The following is a 19,803-nucleotide window of genomic DNA, read 5'->3' on the forward strand; positions in this document are numbered from 1 at the left end:
AATGCATAAAGACTGTAAAAGAAGAGAAAGAACCTGAAGATGATGATGACCTCTGTAGGTTTGAGAAGATCAGTAACACTTAAAATGTATTTTTTTACGTTTTAATTTTATTGAAATTGACTGGATATAAATTCTAATTCTAACATTTTAGGTGGAGGAACAACTGTGAGGCAGGTCATCATCATGGATGAAGACAATGAAGTATTTGAGAAGAAGCCTATAAAAGAGGAGGAACCTGAAGATGACAACTATCTCTGTAAGATAGCAGGGACACATTAGAACCCTGTAAAACCGTACAGGTGCCTTCAAACAGATTAGGGCATGAAACATGTATACTTGCAACAATCACTGTGTACTTTGGAGATGATTGCTCCTCAACTCAAGGTGGATGGTCAATCCAACCAGAATGTTGTTTTGTGGTATTTATTTATAAAAAATCTTTAATTCTTTTTGCACTTTGGTGTCAACTTATCCCTCACAGCATTTTCAAAATACAGAATAGTGACGAGTTGTTCATGACCAATTAGTTCAGTGTGAACGAGTCTTCAGTGTTCAACATAATAAGTAGGGGGCGCTGTTTTAATCCAGTTCTCAGTGCTCCAAGGTTAATGTGATACGAGGTGGTATCAAAAGGTGGCATCAGTTGGCTTGTCACAAAACTAGTCTAGAAACGTTTTGATCCCACATTGAACACCACATCCTTGTAGCCCAGGCTGAATCATCTGGGTCAAATTCATGCTCATGTGCTCCATGATCTCTCTTTGAGGGAAAGCAGGAGCAGGTTGCTTGGTGCAGGTTGGATCTGAAACCACTGGTATAAGGACGTATGGTGAGGCTTTTTCAGCGGAAGCTTAGAAATTAGTCATGATGCGTGTAAATATCAACACTAACACAAGTTATTCCTATGCGACATCAGAAAAGTTTTTTACCATCGCATCGTTCCTTCCAGACTGTGAGGATTGCAGCTCATTCTTTATCAGTGAGTGTGCAGTTCATGGCCCAGCTGTCTTCATCCACAATACTATTGTTCCCACGGGGGTCGTCGACCGAGCCAGACAAACCCTTCCGCTCGGTCTGGAGATTCTGATGGCTGGTGTTTCTGACGCAGACTTGGGTGTGTTTAATAAAGGAGACACAATTCCAGTTGGTGTGCACTTTGGACCCTACCAGGGAGATCTCGTGGACAGAGATGAAGCGATGAATAGTGTCTACTCATGGGTGGTGAGTTACTCTTTCAATCGTAATTTATTTCTTGGCGTTTATGTCCAGGTCATCAATATCAAAATAGTTTTCATATAAATAATTTCAGATATACAGGAGCATGCAGTGTGAGGAATACATAGATGCCAAGAGAGAGACACATGCAAACTGGATGAGGTGAAGAACTTAGTGCTGATTTCTTGCCTTTATTGTAAATATACTGTCACTCATTCGGTATATTTTGTGGATTCAGGTATGTGAATTGCGCTCGTAACAGCGAGGAGAAGAATCTCCTGGCATTCCAGTATCGAGGAGAGATCCTGTATCGTTGTTGTCAACCAATAAAACCAGGGCAGGAGCTCTTGGTGTGGTACGACGAGGAGTACGCCAAACATATCGGCATTACATTCGACCACCTTTGGAGCAAAAAGTCAACAAATGGTAATGGTGAGGTCGACTTATGGCAATGACCTTTTTACTAGTATAGATCATAAAGAATTGTAAATAAGCAGCAGAATATAAACTGTGGTGCTGCAGACTGTGTTTAATATGTATTTGGAATGCAGTCAGTACTGGAGGTCCATGTAAGACATTGGATAGTCCATGCAGAAAAGGACTAACTTGAGTACAAGTCCAGAGTAACTTCATCACTTATATCTCTCATTCTTACCAATTATCTGCTAAACCATAATTCAGTTTAACTTGAGCAAGTGAATTTGCTGCACACGGCCAGAAGGAAGCTTCATGCGGGAAGAATTTGTGCCTTAGAATAAAAATGCTTCTTGATTTTCTCCTGACGTGGTAGTGAGAAATAGTCTTCAGGTCAGATCCTAATAAGATTTGATTCCTCTGAACACTTTCCCAGAACCTCGTCTTGTATCAGGCTTTGTTGCATTGCAGCCTGTGCAAACCCCGAATTCATTAAGATTGAAAGAGACTTCTGCTTACGTAATAATTACCTTTGTATTGGGGCAGTTTGTAGCTGATTTGCCCAGACACTCTTCCATCTCTTTTGGAGATTGGATTCCTTTGAGTGCTTTGAGTCAGGCCTGCAGAAGTCAAGGAGTCTATGAACAAAGTAAATAGCATAATATTATTTTCAAACACCACTAAGAAGAATCACTGTTGGAACTATTTAGGTATACACCACTTTGCTCGCTTGATGCAGTTTTAATGGCCTAGCTAATATATCCAGTTCGTGCCAGACCTACTACTAGCTGATCCAACCGGGTCACGTCCAGTTAGCTTTCTTTGTGGGGGAGTTGGCTGCAGTTTAAAGTAAAGTTGCTGGAAGGTTTGCCCTGCTTGCCCATAGCCCCCTTGAGCCTAGAATGCAACTGCAGGATTTAATTTGTTGGCTGTCACTCTTACCTTGTAAAATCCCTCTCAATAGTAGTAGAAAAAGCCAGTGTTGAGGGATAAATCAAACTTATGCCACCTATGGCCACTGTGCAGTTCCTTCTGTACTGACGCCTTCTTGTGGTGTATTTCCCACCACCAGTACAATGGAGTCGAGTGTTGGTGGGTTTTGGTTTCTCATTTTGAAGGGTATTCTGTGAACCTTGTACCGGTAGTGATGCCAAATTGTCTCTCGTTTTCTCCTTTGCATTGGCATGTGAGTCATCAATCTACATGATTTGGCCTTTTTGCTTTAAGTGAGGTCGACTGGTTCAACAGATTTCACCACATGCACTCAATTCTAACACCTGTTTTAATTACCTTCTCTAGAAACGAAGAGTTTGCTTATGCAAGTCTTCTCCTGTTCGTCGTGCTCGCTTTCCTACACGTCTCAAATTTACCTTCACAAACACATCAAAAGATGCCATTACGAAGAATACGTGAGGCTCCTGAAATGCGGAGCGATTAAACTTCACAACCCGACGTCTCCAGACACCTCCGGCGGTCACCAAAACTCCTCTGGTTCCAGTGCTAGAAAACTGCAGAAAGAAATGCATCACTGCTCGGAGTGTGGGAAGAGTTTTACTCAGCCTAGTTACCTCCTACAGCACCAGCACATCCACACCAGGGAGCGTCCGTATCACTGCTCGGAGTGCGGGAAGAGTTTTACCCGGCCTGTAAATCTGCAAATACATCAGCGCATCCACACTGGAGAGAAACTGTACCACTGCTCACAGTGTGGAAAAGATTTTACTCGACAGAATCACTTCCAGCTGCACCAGCACATGCACACGGGGGAGAAGCCGTATCAGTGCTCAGAGTGCGGCAAGAGTTTTACTCGACCAGGCAACCTCCAGCTGCACAAGCGCATTCACACGGGGGAGAAGCCCTACCACTGCATACAGTGTGGACGCAGTTTTACCCAGCAGACCAGTTTCCAGCTGCACCAGCGCATTCACACGGGGGAGAAACCGTTTTATTGCTCGCAGTGTGAGAAGAGCTTTACCCGGCTCAGTACACTCCAAAGACACCAGCTCGTCCACACGGGAGAGAAACCGTATCAGTGCTCAGAGTGCGGGAAGAGTTTCACCCAACAAATCAACCTTCAGCTTCACCAGCGTCTTCATACGGGAGAAAAGCCCTGCCACTGCACACAGTGTGGGAAGAGTTTTACCCGGCTGAGTACCCTCCAACGACACCAGCGTGTGCACACGGGAGAGAAGCTCTATCACTGCTCGGAGTGCGGGAAGTGCTTTACGCAGCAGGTCAACCTCCGGTTACACCAACGCGTCCACACGGGAGAGAAACCGTTTCAGTGTTCAGAGTGCGAGAAGTATTTTACTCACCTGAGCACTCTCCAGAGACACCAGCGCATTCACACTGGAGAGAAGCCGTATCAATGCTCGCAGTGCGGGAAGAGATTCACTCACCTGAGCACTCTCCAGAGACACCAGCTCATCCACACTGGAGAAAAACCCTATCAGTGTATACGCTGTGGAAAGAGTTTTACTCAACTGAGTACTTTACAAAAACACCAGCACATTCACACAAAGGACAAACAATACCACAGGCCGTAGTGGGAGAACCTACAAACAATACCACAGGCCGTAGTGGGAGAACCTACAAACAATACCACAGGCCGTAGTGGGAGAACCTACAAACAATACCACAGGCCGTAGTGGGAGAACCTACAAACAATACCACAGGCCGTAGTGGGAGAACCTACAAACAATACCACAGGCCGTAGTGGGAGAACCTACAAACAATACCACAGGCCGTAGTGGGAGAACCTACAAACAATACCACAGGCAGTAGTGGAAGAACCTACAAACAATACCACAGGCCGTAGTGGGAGAACCTACAAACAATACCACAGGCCGTAGTGGGAGAACCTACAAACAATACCACAGGCCGTAGTGGGAGAACCTTCAAACAATACCACAGGCCGTAGTGGGAGAACCTTCAAACAATACCACAGGCCGTAGTGGGAGAACCTACAAACAATACCACTGGCCGTAGTGGGAGAACCTTCCAATAATATCACAGGCCGGAGTGGGAGAACCTTCAAACAATACCACAGGCCGGAGTGGGAGAACCTTCAAACAATACCACAGGCCGTAGTGGGAGAAAATTTTATTTACAACTTTGTAGTAGATGCATTTATTTTTTCACAGTGAAATTCTTCTTTGCATGTCAGGAACCTGGGGTCAGAGCTCAGAGTCGGCCTTGATACAGCATCCCTACAGCAAAGAGGGTTAAGGGGTTAAGCCTTGCTCAACAGTGGCAGCTTGGTGATACTAGGGCTTGAACCCTTGACCCTCCAATCAGTAACCCATAGCATTAACCATTATGCTACCACTTCCCCTTTACCACTATTTGCATCTCCGCAACACTCCAAGGGTAGTGGTATCTAAGTTTTGGTTGAATGTAAGGACACACATAACCGACTCCAAAGAACCAGCCTCACATCGGGGCAAAAAAATTAAAAACGTTGCGCTCGAACTAGGGTTGCAAAATTCCGAGAATTTTCAAGACTGAAAACTTTCAATGGGAATTAACTGAAAGTTTACAGAATTGCAGGTGAGCCTGTAACAGGAAACTTAAATATATTTGAAAATAAAAAATCTTGCAGGATAATTTTAGTTAAACTTTCTTTCGGCTTCTCCCGTTAGGGGTCACCACAGCAGACCATCCGCGTGTTTGATTTGGCACATGTTTTTATGCTGGATGCCCTTCCTAACGCAACCCTCCCCATTTATCCGGGCTTGGGACCGGCACTAAGGCTTCTGCATCCCTAATAGCTGGGCTTGGTTCCCTGACCGGGAATCGAACCCAGGCTGCAGCGGTGAGAGCGCCGCATCCTAATGACTAGACCACCAGGGAGCAGGAAAATTTTTGTTAAAACAACTATATTTAATGCACATTCAGTTAAATTTCCACCTTCACATTCACACAGCACACTGACTGCAGGGTTACTGAGGATACGCCTCCTACAGGCACTGTGCAGTCCTCCATAACACACATCATTTCTACAATCCTGCACACAATATAATGTCTAAAAATGTCTATCTTGGTGAGTTTTCAGCACAACTTCCTTGTGCTGTGTGTAAGCTATTGTGTAAAAATATTAACAATTAAACCATTCATCATTCATTTATTCATTTTCTCCCGCTTATCCGTAATTCGGGTCGCGGGGGCAGCAGTCTAAGCAGGCCCCCGCCTTCGACTGCTGCCCAATCCTCACAGCACCGTCTCTTACGGTCCCTCCTGCAGGTGGTGAGCCCACGGGAAGGCGGCCCCACGTCACTCCGACGTCACGGACCTTGATATTTCCCTCGTAAGGGAACAATTAAACCAAAATATTAAATGTCTAAAAGTCACAATCTTCATTGTTTGCCTGCACGGCAGCTCATGGCCAAACGAGATGTTTATATTTATGTGTGTAAATGATACAGTTTATATACTGTTAGATTTTTTAGCATGCCTGAACAAAAAATGAATTCTTGGAGAGGTTTCCTATGTGACCTGCGATGCCCATGGTGTCTTTTCTGATGAAACACTGCACACAGAATGATGTATACGTTCATCTTCACTTTAATGCAGATAACAGACAAGTGTATATATACACACTGAAAAAAAAACCTGCACTAAAACTGTTCCTGATTGGGTAAGAACACATGGTAACCAGAGACGTGTGAGTCCAGATAAAGACATTCAGTGTACCTTACGTACTCGCATTGTAAACATCCTGTAGTCACTGAACAGACAACATACTGTAGAAATGTGTGTTTAGAGAACTGGTGTTCTCTAAACACACAAATTCCTCGGCTGAAGTTCCATTAGAAATTTACCGAATTTACTCCGATTGAAGTTCTGCGCTTGCGTGAGAGAACAGAACTCTTCTATACCAGCAGGTGGCAGTATGTATTTTGTATCCAAACAGGGAAACCGGAAGAGCTAGAACTGTGAACGTATAAAGCAAGCAGCATTTCCAGCTGCCGCGAACGGATTTGTGTAGCTTTTATCAATCATTGCTAATTTGCAGACAAGAGCAAGAATGACAAGTGTCCGTGTGTTCCCTCTTTACTCTGTCATTGTTTGCTTTCTTCAGTCCCATTTTGTTTCGTGTGTGATCATTTGATAAGCTAAATAGCCAATCAGAGTTCTCGATTGTGCTGATTCAACATCCAGAATCGGCCAAAAAACAGCTGACGCTGGCCGACTAGAGCCGACAGTGTGGAACACCGGAAAAACTAAAACCGGCCGGTCACATGGGTGTTCTTCAGCTTAGTGTGTCCCAGGCTTAAGGTGTTGGACCCTTGAGCAAGGCTGAGCAGTGACGACAGGCCACAGCTGGGTAAAGTATATTGCACCAACATGGCTTTTAAGCCTAGCATTGCCTTAGGCAAGAAGACTGAAATACAAACATGGCACTTTTTCCTTTACAGGCTTCATAGTTGATTCTCTAAGATAAGTGACATAATTGAAGCCTGGGGCAACAGTGTCAAGAAATCCCAGTTTATAATAACACTTTTTCCAGGAACGCTCTGCACCTGAGGGAACGGGTCCAGGAATATTCATAATGGAGAGTTTTCCGAATTCAACACGCAGCATGGGATCGACTGGATCCTTCATCAAAGCATAGTATATTTTTGGTAGGATGTCGATTTTCCCCTGAGGGAAGTTTCAGTAATGTAAAAAATATCATTTTGTAAAATGTTCTATTTATTTCTGTAAATCCACTTTGAGATAATGTTCACTGTTAAAGCACTATAGAAATAAAAATGTAATTCAATTAAATATTGATTATATTCCTTTTTTTTTTTTTGCTACTACATCAATAAATGATGTTCAGTCAGCACCTTTTGGCACACACCACTTTTCAACTAATCTGATGGCAAAGCCGTCACACAGAACGTGAAGCTGAACCTCAGAAATGACAATGCTCTGACACCAGGATCAGGATCTGAGCCTACACAAGAATATGTCCAGTTCCACTCTTATACACGTCTGGTAATCAATTAGCCATTTACTAACAGACACGATAGTGAGGTGGAGAATAGGTTACAGAACAAACCTCTTCACAAAGAAAAGAATGCAGTCAGGAGAACCTCAGTTTCTGCATGGGCATTGGTTAGGATCTCTTTGCTGAATAAATATTACTGTTTGGTTTTGTCATTAGCGATGTGATGACGTGCAAACAGAGATTCGTACACTTTAACCTGGAGAGACGTTAAGCTCTGAGGGATGTGGCATCAATATGGACCAACAGAAGGTTGTAAAGAAAGAGGAACCTGAGATGAAACTGGTTTTATTACAAAGTGTATTAGACCAGACCACTTTCCTTCACAGTCTCCATTTTTTGTAGAGTATCAAATAAGAGTCAAATACAAACCCGATTCCAAAATAAGTTGGGACACTGTACAAATTGTGAATAAAAACCAGAATGCAGTGATGTGGAAGTTTCAAATTTCAATATTTTATTCAGAATACATCATAGATGACTACAGGCTGCAGGTGGACATTTCAGTACCCGGATTCTTCTTCTACACAGCCATGATGTTGTAATTGATGCAGTATGTGGTCTGGCATTGTCATGTTGGAAAATGCAAGGTCTTCCCTGAAAGAGACGATGGATGGGAGCATATGTTGTCCTAGATCTTGGATATACCTTTCAGTATTGATGCTGCCTTTCCAGATGTGTAAGCTGCTCATGCCACACGCACTCATGCAACCCAATACCATCAGAGATGCAGGCTTCTGAACTGAGCGCTGAGAACAACTTGGGTTGTCCTTATCCTCTTTAGTCCGGATGACATGGCGTCCCAGTTTTCCTTAAAGAACTTAAAATTTTTATTCGTCTGACCACAGAACAGTGTAGCGAATTTAGCTTGCAAAGAAAGGTAAATATTTATAAGTCTTCTTCTTCTTCTTTCGGCTGCTCCCATTAGGGGTCGCCACAGCGGATCATCCGTCTCCATACCACCCTGTCCTCTATATCTGCCTCTTTTACACCAACTACCTGCATGTCTTCCCTCACCACATCCATGAACCTCCTCCTTGGCCTTCCTCTTTTCCTCCTACCTGGTGGCTCCATCTTCAGCATTTTTCTACCAATATAATTCATGTCCCTTCTCTGCACATGTCCAAACCATCTCAATCTCGCCTCCCTCACCTTGTCACCAAAACATCCTACATGTGCTGTCCCTCTAATAAACTCATTTCTAATCTTGTCCATCTTCGTCACTCCCAACGAAAACCTCAACATCTTCAGCTCTGCTACCTCCAGCTCCACCTCCTGTCTTTTACTCAATGCCACTGTCTCTAATCCATACAACATCGCAGGTCTCACCACAGTCCTATAAACTTTTCCTTTCATTCTTGCAGATACTCTTCTATCACAAATCACTCCTGTCACTCTTCTCCACCCACTCCACCCTGCCTGCACTCTTTTCTTTACTTCCCTAACACACTCTCCATTACTTTGCACTGTTGACCCCAGGTACCTGAACTCCTCCACCTTCTTCACCTCTTCTCCCTGCAACCGCATCACTCCACTGCCCTCCCTCTCATTCACACACATGTACTCTGTCTTACTCCTACTGACTTTCATTCCCCTTCTCTCCAGCGCATATCTCCACCTCTCCAGGCTCTTCTCAACCTGCTCTCTACTCTCACCACAAATCACAATATCATCTGCAAACATCATAGTCCAGGGAGACTCCTGTCTGACCTCGTCCGTCAACCTGTCCATCACCACTGCAAACAGGAAAGGGCTCAGGGCCGATCCTTGATGCAGTCCAACCTTCACCCTGAACCAGTCTGTCGTACCTACTGCACACTTTACTGCCGTCACACTGTCCTCATACATGTCCTGCACCACCCTCACATACTTCTCTGACACACCTGACTTACTCATACAATACCACAACTCCTCTCTCGGCACCCTGTCGTACGCTTTCTCTAAATCCACAAATACACAATGCAGCTCCTTCTGTCCTTCTCTATACTTCTCCATCAACATCCTCAAAGCAAATAAGGCATCTGTGGTGCTCTTCCTCGGCATGAAACCATACTGTTGCTCACAGATGGTCACCTCTTCTCTCAGCCTGGCTTCCACTACTCTTTCCCATAACTTCATGGTGTGACTGATCAACTTAATTCCCCTGTAGTTACTGCAGGTCTGCACATCTCCCTTATGCTTAAAGATCGGTACCAGCACACTCCTTCTCCATTCCTCAGGCATCCTTTCCCCTTCCAGAATCCTGTTAAACAATCTGGTTAAAAACTCCACTGCCATCTCTCCTAAACATCTCCACGCTTCTACCGGTATGTCATCTGGTCCAACCGACTTTCCATTCTTCATCCTCTTAATCGCTGCTCTCACTTCCTCCTTACTAATCCTATCTACATCCTGCTTCACCAACTCCACATCCTCCAACCTTCTCTCTCTCTGATTTTCCTCATTCATCAGCTGCTCAAAATACTCCCTCCATCTTCTCAACACACTCTCCTCACTAGTCAACACATTTCCCTCTCCATCCTTTATTGCTCTAACTTGCAGTACATCCTTCCCAGCTCGGTCCCTCTGCTTGGCCAATCGGTATAAATTCTTTTCTCCTTCCTTAGTGTCCAACCTCTTATACAGTTCCTCATATGCCTTTTCCTTGGCTTTCGCCACATCCCTTTTAACCTGCTGCCGCATCTCCTTGTACTCCTGCCTACTTTTCTCATCACTCTGTCGATCCCACTTCTGTTTTGCCAACCTCTTTCCCCTAATGCTCTCCTGCACTTCCTCATTCCACCACCACGTCTCCTTGTCTTGCTTTCTATTTCCAGATGTCACACCCAGTACTTTTCTAGCTGCCTCCCTCATCACTCCTGCAGTAGTTGCCCAATCATCCGGCACCTCTTCACCACCACCAAGCCCCTGTCTGACCTCTTCCCTGAACCTCACACTACACTCTTCCTCCTTCAGTTTCCACCATCTTATTCTTCTTTCAAACCTTACTTTCCTCCTCTTCTTCTTCGCCTCCAAAACCATCCTACAGACCACCATCCGATGCTGTCTAGCTACACTGTCCCCTGCCAACACCTTACAGTCTCCAATCTCCTTCAGGTTGCATCTCCTACACAGAAGATAATCCACCTGTGTGCACCTTCCTCCACTCTTATACGTCACCCTATGATCCTCCTTCTTCTTAAAATACGTGTTCACCACTGCCATTTCCATCCTTTTAGCAAAATCTACCACCATCTGCCCTTCCACATTCCTCTCCTTAAAACCATACCTACCCATCACCTCCTCATCACCTCTGTTCCCTTCACCTACATGCCCATTAAAGTCTGCCCCAATAACCAATCGTTCTTTCCTAGGTACACCATCTACCACTTCATCTAATTCACTCCAGAATCTTTCTTTCTCCTCCATCTCACAGCCAACTTGTGGAGCATAGGCACTAATGACATTTATCATCATCCCTTCAACTTCCACCTTCACGATCATCACCCTATCAGAAACTCTCTTCACCTCCATTACACTCTTACTGTACGCTTCCTTCAGAATCACCCCTACACCATTTCTCTTCCCATCCACACCATGATAAAACAGTTTAAACCCACCTCCAATGTTCCTGGCCTTACTCCCTTTCCATTTGGTCTCCTGAACACACAACACATCTACCTTTCTCCTCTCCATCATATCAGCTATCTCTCTCCCTTTACCCGTCATAGTACCAACATTTAAAGTACCAACCCGAACCTCTACTCTCCTACACTGCTCCTTTTCCTGCCGTCTCTGTAGACGCCTTCCTCCTCTCCTTCTCCTCCTTCGGCCAACAGTAGCCCAATTTCCACCGGTACCCTGTCGGCTAACGATACCTGTGGCGGTCGTTGTTAACCCGGGCCTCGACCGATCCGGTATGAAATTCTCATTTGTGATCCGCATATTTGATTTGGCACATGTTTTACGCTGGATGCCCTTCCTAACGCAACCCTCCCCATTTACCCGGGCTTGGGACCGGCACTAAGAGTACACTGGCTTGTGCCCCCCTAATGGCTGGGTTAAAGGTAAATATTTATAAGTAATTATAAATATTTAAGTTAAGTTGAATTGACGGTAATGGAATTAACATTACACTTATTTATCTGTTCGTCCGGCAAACAGACAGTATAATTTTATATTAATTCTATAAAAGAGGTATCTCCCTGGCCAAGAAAGACACAACCCCCTTTTACTTTATACCGTAAATTAAATTAAATTAAATAGAGCATGTAGTTCAGACCGGATGTTGCAGGAACTTTGCATTTATAAAACGTACTCAGAGACAATCACTTGTGAAAAATATGGCGTTTAATAAATGAGACAAACACACATAAAACTAGCTACATGAACAAACAAAAGAAATAAATAAAATAAAAATAAAATAAACCAAAGTTAAAACTAGGAAAGGAGGAAGAGAAAGGAAAAAGAAGAAAGAGAGAAAGGAAAGAGGAGGGATGGAAAAGCTTCAAAATTAAGCACACCCTAACTGGGAAATCGTCACAGGAATTTAATTTCTCCTTAAGATTCAATAAGACTTAAAATACGCATCTAAATTTGTTGGTAAAGGAAACGGTTACTTGCATTGGCTTGTTGCACAAGAGTCCGGATGCGACAAAGAAATCTTTGAAGAGCCCGTTAGGGTGGGGTCAGATGTTCTTCCAGGTTCTCCTGAAGATCAGAGCAGTGGTTGTTCTTGGAAGTGAAGCTTGCCGGAAGATCTTGAAGGAAGAGGGAGTCGTTTCCAAGCTGTTTTGTACGTCTGACCAACGATTTGTGGTGTTTGTGACATTTAAAAGGTCTCGAACTCCACCCATCTTTGGGGGAACGGCCAATACTATGGGTTGAGATTTTGGAGGGAAAACATCCCTTTGTTTCATGTGTTTGTGGGCATGGTTTGGACTATAAAACTTTAACGTTTTATCTGAAGTGTATTAAGACGGTATGGTGACTTTCGTGATCCAATAAAATGTACCATTGTTTGAAAAATAAGTTACAGATAATTTTGTGGTCATTTGGATACTAAACACGAGAGGATTGACGGCATAAAGGCAGCGGTACATTACATACATAGATCAGTAGTCAAAGTGTAACTAATGTTACTACGACATTATGTTCTGATAAAAAAAATTAAAACACAAAACAAAATGCACTTTCATTAGGATAGTGAAGAGCAGATCATTTTGTATAAATTCTGACATCAGGCCTTAATGCCATACAGCATTAGAACACGTATACATTAACGTGCTGGGACCAGTCAGACATACAGCATTAGAACACATATACATTAAACTTGGGACATACAGCATTAGAACACGTATACATTAACGTGCTGGGACCAGTAATTAACGTATAACGGATGTTAGTACAATGTCGTATTCTGATCAAATGAAATGCACCCTTGTCAGGAAAGTAAAGAACAGATAATTCTAAGTCAATTAAGCCTTAATAGAAGAGACACATTAATAGAGTTACATTAATAGGATATTTATCGTACAACTATAAACAATAAAGGAGATACATACAAGTATAGGTTAATGTCGTGGGATGTGGAGCATCTTATTCATTCATTTTGTTTAATTAGAAAAAGGAATGCTTTATTGTATCAGTGTGTGTGTGTGCATGTGTATGTGTGGGTGTTTTATGGTCTTCGTGTCACTGGAAGGGGGAGTGTGACACTTTACAGATATACCACCCCCAATAAAAGTTTCAACTTTTGATTGAGGTGAAGATGTCATAGGTTAAAAGGAATGCCTGGGACATGAAATCTAAATGATCTGTGCCAGACGCTACAACAGTTTTCCACTTTGCCACAGTCCATTTTAAATTAACCTTGGCCCAGAGAAAAAGCCTGAGCTTCTTGATTGTGTTCACCGACAATGTTTTCTGGAAGTTCTCCTGAGCCCATGTTGTGATTTCCATTACAGTAGCATTCCTGTATGTGATGCAGTGGCATCTAAGGGCCAGTATGGTTTTCCGGCCTTTACCCATACGCACAGAGATTGTTCCAGATTCTCTGAATCGTTGGATGATATTATGCACTGTAGATGATTAGAACTTTAAACTCTGCAATTTTTCTCGGAGAAACTCCTTTCTGATATTGCTCCACTATTTTTCGCCGCAGCATTGGGGCAATTGGTGATCCTCTGCCCATCTTGACTTCTGAGAGACACTGCCAATTGATCTAATAAGTTGCAAATTGGTCCTCCAGCTGTTCCTTATATGTACATTTTACTTTTCCCGCCTCTTATTGCTGCCTGTCCCAACTTTTTTGGAATGTGTAGCTCTCATGAAATCCAAAATAAGACAATATTTGGCATGACATTTCAAAATGTCTCACTTTCAACATTTGATATTTTATCTATATTCTATTAAATAAAGTGAGTTTATGAGATTTGTAAATTATTGCATTCCTTATTTATTAACGATTTGTACAGTGTCCCAACTTTTTTGGAATCGGGTTTGTACAATTTACAGTGTTGAAATATTAAAACCTGTAACACACACCAGTTCTGTGGACCACCAGGAAGGAGAACTCCTGGGAAAAAAAGTTGCTTTATGCTTAAAAAGTAAAATTGTTTCTTCATATTTCCCAGCAATGTTACAGCACCCCTTGTTCACTGAGGGTTAAGGGCCTTGCTCAGGGGCCCCAAGAATGGCAGCTTGGTGATACCGGCGCTTTAACTCCGACCTTCTGATCAGTAACTCAGAGCCTTAACCACTGAGCATCCACCTCTCCAGGTCTCACGTACCTCGGCTTATCAGGAAGCTGGGGTCAGCGAGCAGGGGCAGGCATGATACAGCGCCCCTGGAGCAGAGAGGGTTATGTGGCAGCTTGGTGGTGCCTTAAAGCAGAAGAAGAACCAGTAGATGATGGGATCAAAAGTGATAGTATTATAGGTCAGTCGCATAATAGTCACTTTTTCCTTGAAACAAAAAAATCCAGGGGTAGAAACTTTGAGCTCTGGTAGAAGCAGCCTGTAAGTGATGAAGATACACTAAAGTCCATTCTAAATATGAGAAGACCTTCACAGTGTTTTTTACACTTTCCATTTTAGCCCATTTTCCATGTCAAAAGCAGAGAGTTTGTGGAGTTGCAGGGTGACATACTTGTGAAGTTGTTGTCGTTGAGGTGTGCGGAGAAGTGACCAAACTCCAGAACTCCAAAATCTGAACACATTAAACTGTAGATAGGGTTTTTCACCTCCTGGAGTTGATTAAAAGGTGGCAGCATAGTGGTTACGGAATTGGACTCTGGATCGGAAGTTTACAAGGTCAATTCCCAGCACTATCTGGGTTCCACTGCTGGGCCCTACACTGGTTTTTAGATCGAACAATACAGTCCATATGTATATATTTTTGTCATGTGATGCAGTCATGTGACCTGTTTAAGTCAAGAGAAATAAGATGGATGATGGAATGGAATGATTGTCCTGTTTGACATCACAAATGTCACTTCCTTTAGATCGCTTTTTCCTCAAAGAGGACGAAATATGCAATCACTTGCAATCAATGTCAATTCATAGAATATTCACCATTGAGCAGAATGAAATAGTTCAAGACACAGCAGTGTATTCAGAAGTTTTTGTGAATGAGGGTTTTCCCGGATTCACCCAGACGAAGCTTTTGGCACAGTAATGTACAAATCATAGCTTGCAAAGTGTGTGTGTGTGTGTGTGTGTGTGTGTGTGTGTGTGTGTGTGTGTGTGTGTGTACAAAGGCTCGTTTATGCTGCATTTGAAGGTGTGCTGATTTTATTTGTGTAGGCATAACACACCAGCTCCAGAGAAACCACAACTCTAACGTCGTTACGGAGAAACAGGAATCGCTGTCGACTCTGTGTGTCAGAAACCGAGCCGCTGATCAGATCCCGTTTGTGGAGTATGAAATTTAACAGGACGCATCCACAGGTGAGTTCACCGGGGAAACATCCACAATGTGGAAATTCAGCTGAAAAATGATTACAGTGATTTTGAATGATATAATAATTCCATCTTAGGGAGACTCCAGTACATCTGAATCATCTGAAATATCACAGAATGGTGAGACACCAGAACACAAGCCTTATTAAATAGACATATATTCCAATATTATTTCTTAGATGGATGTATTCAGGGTTTTTTTATGTTTGTGAACATTCTTTAATTTAATACTAAAGAGTCGCAGAGGACAGTGTTTACTGAAGCATGTAAATATTACAGAACATTAAGATGCTATTTATAAGTATGGTATCAAAAACTTTGGAGACTAATAGTGTAACTGGTGCTGTTCTGACCCACGTGTGTTCCCACCTCATGGATAACAAGTTAGAACGAAGAGCAAAGGTGAAAATTCTGCGTGAAACTGGGTACATCTGCCACAAACACGTTTGACACGACATACGTTTCACATATGGCGACGAGTCGTCCGAGGCATTTCAAGAGCGGAAGAACATCACCGGAAGACGACGAGAGGTCAGGAAGACCTTCGACGAGCTCAACCAGCGCAAAATGTCTAAACCGTTCGGCAACTCGTGCATGATGACAGGTCGGAGAACGATTCACATGATCTCACTTCCTCTCCCACCCTACACGCCACATTTGGCACCTGCGGACTTCGCCCTCTTCCCGAAGATGAAGATCCGGATCGCCGTTTTGACACCTTTGCGGAGATCCGGCAGCAGATGCTCGAGACGTTTCAAAAAGAAGACTTTCAGGACACGTTCCAGAAGAACATAGGGGGCTCGTGTGGAAACGTAGATAAAGTACTTTCATGTAAACAGAGCGAGTCTCCAAACTTTCGTATATAAAACACGTAATTAAAATGAAGTGTTATTTTGATCCGTTCAGTCAGTTTCAATAACAGCTTGAACTTCTCAATGCTGGAAGTGACCACGGTATCAGGTGATAATCCACAGCTAAGTGTGAGATCTTACACCATTATATTGCTCTTCGGCTCACCTCAGAACCTTCTTCACTTCTATATCATGCATGAACATCCTGGAACATCTCACACCTTCACCCTTACTTGTGCTGATGTTGGTTTCTCAGGTTGCGCTGGTGGTCGATGCTGCAGCAGAGGAGTTCTGTGTGTTTGGGCCATGTTGCTGTGCTGTATCGGGCTCTGAGCTCTGGGAGTCGGCATGGCCTTAACGCTGGGCGTCTCCAAAGCTCCTGCATGTGTGATGTTCTCCTCAATGTCATGTTTCATTACAGTGGTGAATGTGATCAATAATGTTAAGTGTGCTGCAATTAACCAACCAAAAGTGCTGTTGAATGTTGATGATACGCAATTGGATTCCTTTAATTTGATTAAATTGGTATAACAGCTTGTAACAGTGTTCTTCCTCTGATACCACACACGTTTCCAACGAGTGCATTTTACTCCTTAATAAACAAGTAAACACCATGTAAAGAGGAAAAACTGCTTACAGAGCACATTTTCACTTGTCCCATACAAGCTGCTGTTATACACAATTAATCAACACCTGACAGTGGAGAGACGTCAGGTCCAGCCAGGCTTCCTGGAGTGTATGTTTACATTAGAGTTTCTATCCAATCAGATTTCAGACGTCACATCACATGTTGCTGAGACTCAAAATATGACACGAGTCTTCAGAATCAGCAGCGCGGCGCCTGTAGTGTAAACGTCGCTGTAACCAATCACATTGTGAGTTTGTGACACTGAGGTCCTCTAGCAGGTCAGAGAGCGTCACTAGTCAGAGCTCACAAACAGCGTCTGTAGCAAACTGCACAATCTCCAATATATTCACGTGGATTTAGTGCTGTTTTTTATTCCACAACGAATGACGGAGAAGAAGAAACTCAGTCGCAGAAACACTTCAAGAAAAGCTGGACATGATGAGAAAAAGGTCACCAAGTTGTTAAAAAAGAAAAGAAAAAGTTGTTACGCTTTTTCATGACCTGTTTATACTTTTAAGTTTTCTTTCCTGTAGAATTTACACAAAAACACACAATTTGCCTTTATTTCAAATCCCCAGGAAAACAATAATGTGCAGAAACAATGCACACCGGGGTGATGTGAGGAGGTGAATCTCAGTGCAGAGGTGTGTGTGTGTGTGTTTGTGAGTGTGTGTGTGTGTGTGTGTGTGTGTGTGTGAGCACTGTGGTGTAAATCATGTTGAGTCTTGAAGTTGTGAGATTTAGGCCAGCAAGTTGTGAGAGCTTCAGTACTGTGTATGAATGTATCACTCCTCAGATACCCGTGACTGTCGGACAGCTGAGAACACTTCAGGATTCCTGTGTGATGACAAAGCAACCTGTGTCCCACCTTCTGCCCTGTGTAACGGCATCTCCGACTGCCCCCACGGAGCCGACGAGAACGGCATCACATGCAGTACGCAGCTTTCCACTTCTTCTTCATCTTCTTCTTCACCTGTACCTTCTTCTGCTATATTCCCCATAATTCTAGTAGCGATGTATAAGTTCAGAGCCGACTCACTTGTTCCAGGCGATCTACCAAACAACCTTCCGAGTCGTCTGATCTTCCGCTGTGAAAATCCTCGCTTCTGGATCTTCGCCGACAAGAAATGCAACAACATGAACGACTGTGGAGATTGTTCAGACGAAACCGGCGTCTGTACGTTTATTTCAGTGAAGTACTGATTATTAACATGGCATGTAGTGTGAGGGATAAGTGACCACTCAGGATCATCCTCTACAGTGTGTTTGCACCAGTGGTGGACGAAATACACAAAGCATGAAGCTGAGTTAAAGTCGAGATTCACTCAGTAAAATAAAAAAATATAAAATACAAAATAAAAGTACAAAAGTTTTTACCTCCAAATGAACATCAGTCTAGAAAAAGTAGTGATTTATTATAACTCTAATGTTCCTATGATCATTTTTATCACAAGATTCTTCACTGAATCACCTCAGTTTCTGTGTAAAGACTCGAATGTGACTCTCAGCACACTGATCTATAAATAGAATGAGATTAAAGACTCAAACACTGATTGATTTTTATTACAATGATGATGAGCACAAAACCTTCTTTAATAAAAACGTGTAAACGAGGTCACGTGTGAGGTGGGGAGTTCGAGTCTGGAGTTTCTTCATCATTTATTCCTCTCTAAATGTTCTGCTTGATGTTGAACTGATGCTGAACTGTATGTTGGTGATCAGTAGATGCACGTTCACATTTTTGAGAGCTTCCTTACTTATAGAAAAATCACACTAAAAAGGAAAAGTAAGGAACAGTGAGGGAGTGAGGAACAGAAAGGAACAGTGATGAGCAGTGAGGAACAGTGAGGGAGTGAGGAACAGTAAGGAACGGTGATGAGCAGTGAGAAACAGTGGGGGAGTGAGGAACAGTAAGGAACGGTGATGAGCAGTGAGGAACAGTGGGGGAGTGAGGAACAGTAAGGAACAGTGAGGAACACTGAGTATATGTAATTCATAGTTTTTCACAGCTGTAATTCATTATTATTATTATTATTATTATTATTTTAATTAAAACTAAAATTGAATATATCAGTGAATAAATGTTTGGTGACTACGGTGTCGTCTGTACAGATGCCAGCTGCCCCCCCTGCAGTGGAGACTGGTGGTCCTGCGTTCCCACCGAGTTTCAGTTCTGTACTTGCGTTCCTCGACGTTTCTGTAACGATGGAAGACAGCACTGCAGCGACTGGTCTGATGAATACATCTGCAAACCCAATCCTAAATAAAAATCATCTAATCTTATGATCTGTTCTCTGATTCATATCTCAAACTGTTTAAATCATTAGAACAATTATTATTCACCAATCCAGTATGACTGGGATCTTCTGTTTCTGGAAGAGCTGATGCACATCTTCACAAATTCTAAGTGCAGGTTAAATCGAGGTAATGATTGAAGAAGAAGGTAATGGATGAAGGAGGAGGTGATGGCTACAGGAGGAGGCGGTTGAAGGATAATTTGATGGTTGTAGGAGGTGATGGCTACAGGAGGAGGTGATGGCTACTGGAGAAGGTCATGGCTTCAGGAGGAGGTGATGGTGGAAGGATAATTTAATGGTTGAAGGAGGAGGTGATGGCTACAGGAGGTGATGGTTGAAGGATAATTTGATGGCTACAGGAGGTGATGGCTACAGGAGGAGGTGATGGCTACAGGAGGAGGTGATGGTTGAAGAATAATTTGATGGTTGAAGAAGGTGATGGCTACAGGAGGAGGTGATAATTAAA

The 19,803-nt window shown here is 43.1% G+C and overlaps 2 protein-coding genes and 1 long non-coding RNA gene across 6 annotated transcripts in view; 2 read left to right on the plus strand and 1 right to left on the minus strand.

Moving 5' to 3' along the window:
• Window positions 1-5,235, plus strand: part of LOC310729570 (uncharacterized protein) — a 16,268-nt gene extending 11,033 nt beyond the window's left edge. For 2 of the 3 annotated variants that reach the window (XM_083547907.1, XM_083547909.1), the window contains 6 exons: window positions 1-54; window positions 152-256; window positions 950-1,221; window positions 1,310-1,377; window positions 1,454-1,647; window positions 2,929-5,235. The exon at window positions 1-54 is cut by the window's left edge and continues 51 nt beyond it. In XM_083547907.1, the coding sequence (XP_083404033.1) occupies window positions 1-54; window positions 152-256; window positions 950-1,221; window positions 1,310-1,377; window positions 1,454-1,647; window positions 2,929-4,175 (1,940 nt within the window). In that variant the 3' untranslated portion in view covers window positions 4,176-5,235. The remainder of the gene's footprint in view (window positions 55-151; window positions 257-949; window positions 1,222-1,309; window positions 1,378-1,453; window positions 1,648-2,928) is intronic. The other variant, XM_083547908.1, reaches the window with a different exon arrangement.
• LOC310729708 (low-density lipoprotein receptor class A domain-containing protein 1-like) lies at window positions 5,037-19,775 on the plus strand. Of its 2 annotated transcripts, XM_083548186.1 has the most exons (7): window positions 5,037-5,178; window positions 15,406-15,549; window positions 15,639-15,681; window positions 17,837-17,974; window positions 18,089-18,217; window positions 19,153-19,502; window positions 19,700-19,775. In XM_083548186.1, the coding sequence occupies exons 2-6, from the start codon at window positions 15,523-15,525 to the stop codon at window positions 19,305-19,307; spliced, it is 492 nt and encodes a 163-aa protein (XP_083404312.1). In that variant the 5' UTR covers window positions 5,037-5,178; window positions 15,406-15,522; the 3' UTR covers window positions 19,308-19,502; window positions 19,700-19,775. The 2 variants fall into 2 exon arrangements, with proteins under 2 accessions (XP_083404312.1, XP_083404311.1); XM_083548185.1 differs by lacking the exons at window positions 5,037-5,178; window positions 15,406-15,549; window positions 19,700-19,775 and having other exon boundaries at window positions 15,643-16,835; window positions 19,153-19,510.
• On the minus strand, window positions 5,149-5,734 carry LOC310729758. The gene is made up of 2 exons (XR_014534659.1): window positions 5,476-5,734; window positions 5,149-5,413 (listed from the first exon to the last, which is right to left on the minus strand). It is a non-coding gene; the product is annotated as an uncharacterized lncRNA (long non-coding RNA).
• Window positions 19,776-19,803: the final 28 nt, after the last annotated feature.

This window comes from Silurus aristotelis, assembly GCF_946808225.1.
Source record: "Silurus aristotelis genome assembly, chromosome: 8".
In the NCBI taxonomy this organism is placed as follows: Eukaryota; Metazoa; Chordata; class Actinopteri; order Siluriformes; family Siluridae; genus Silurus; species Silurus aristotelis.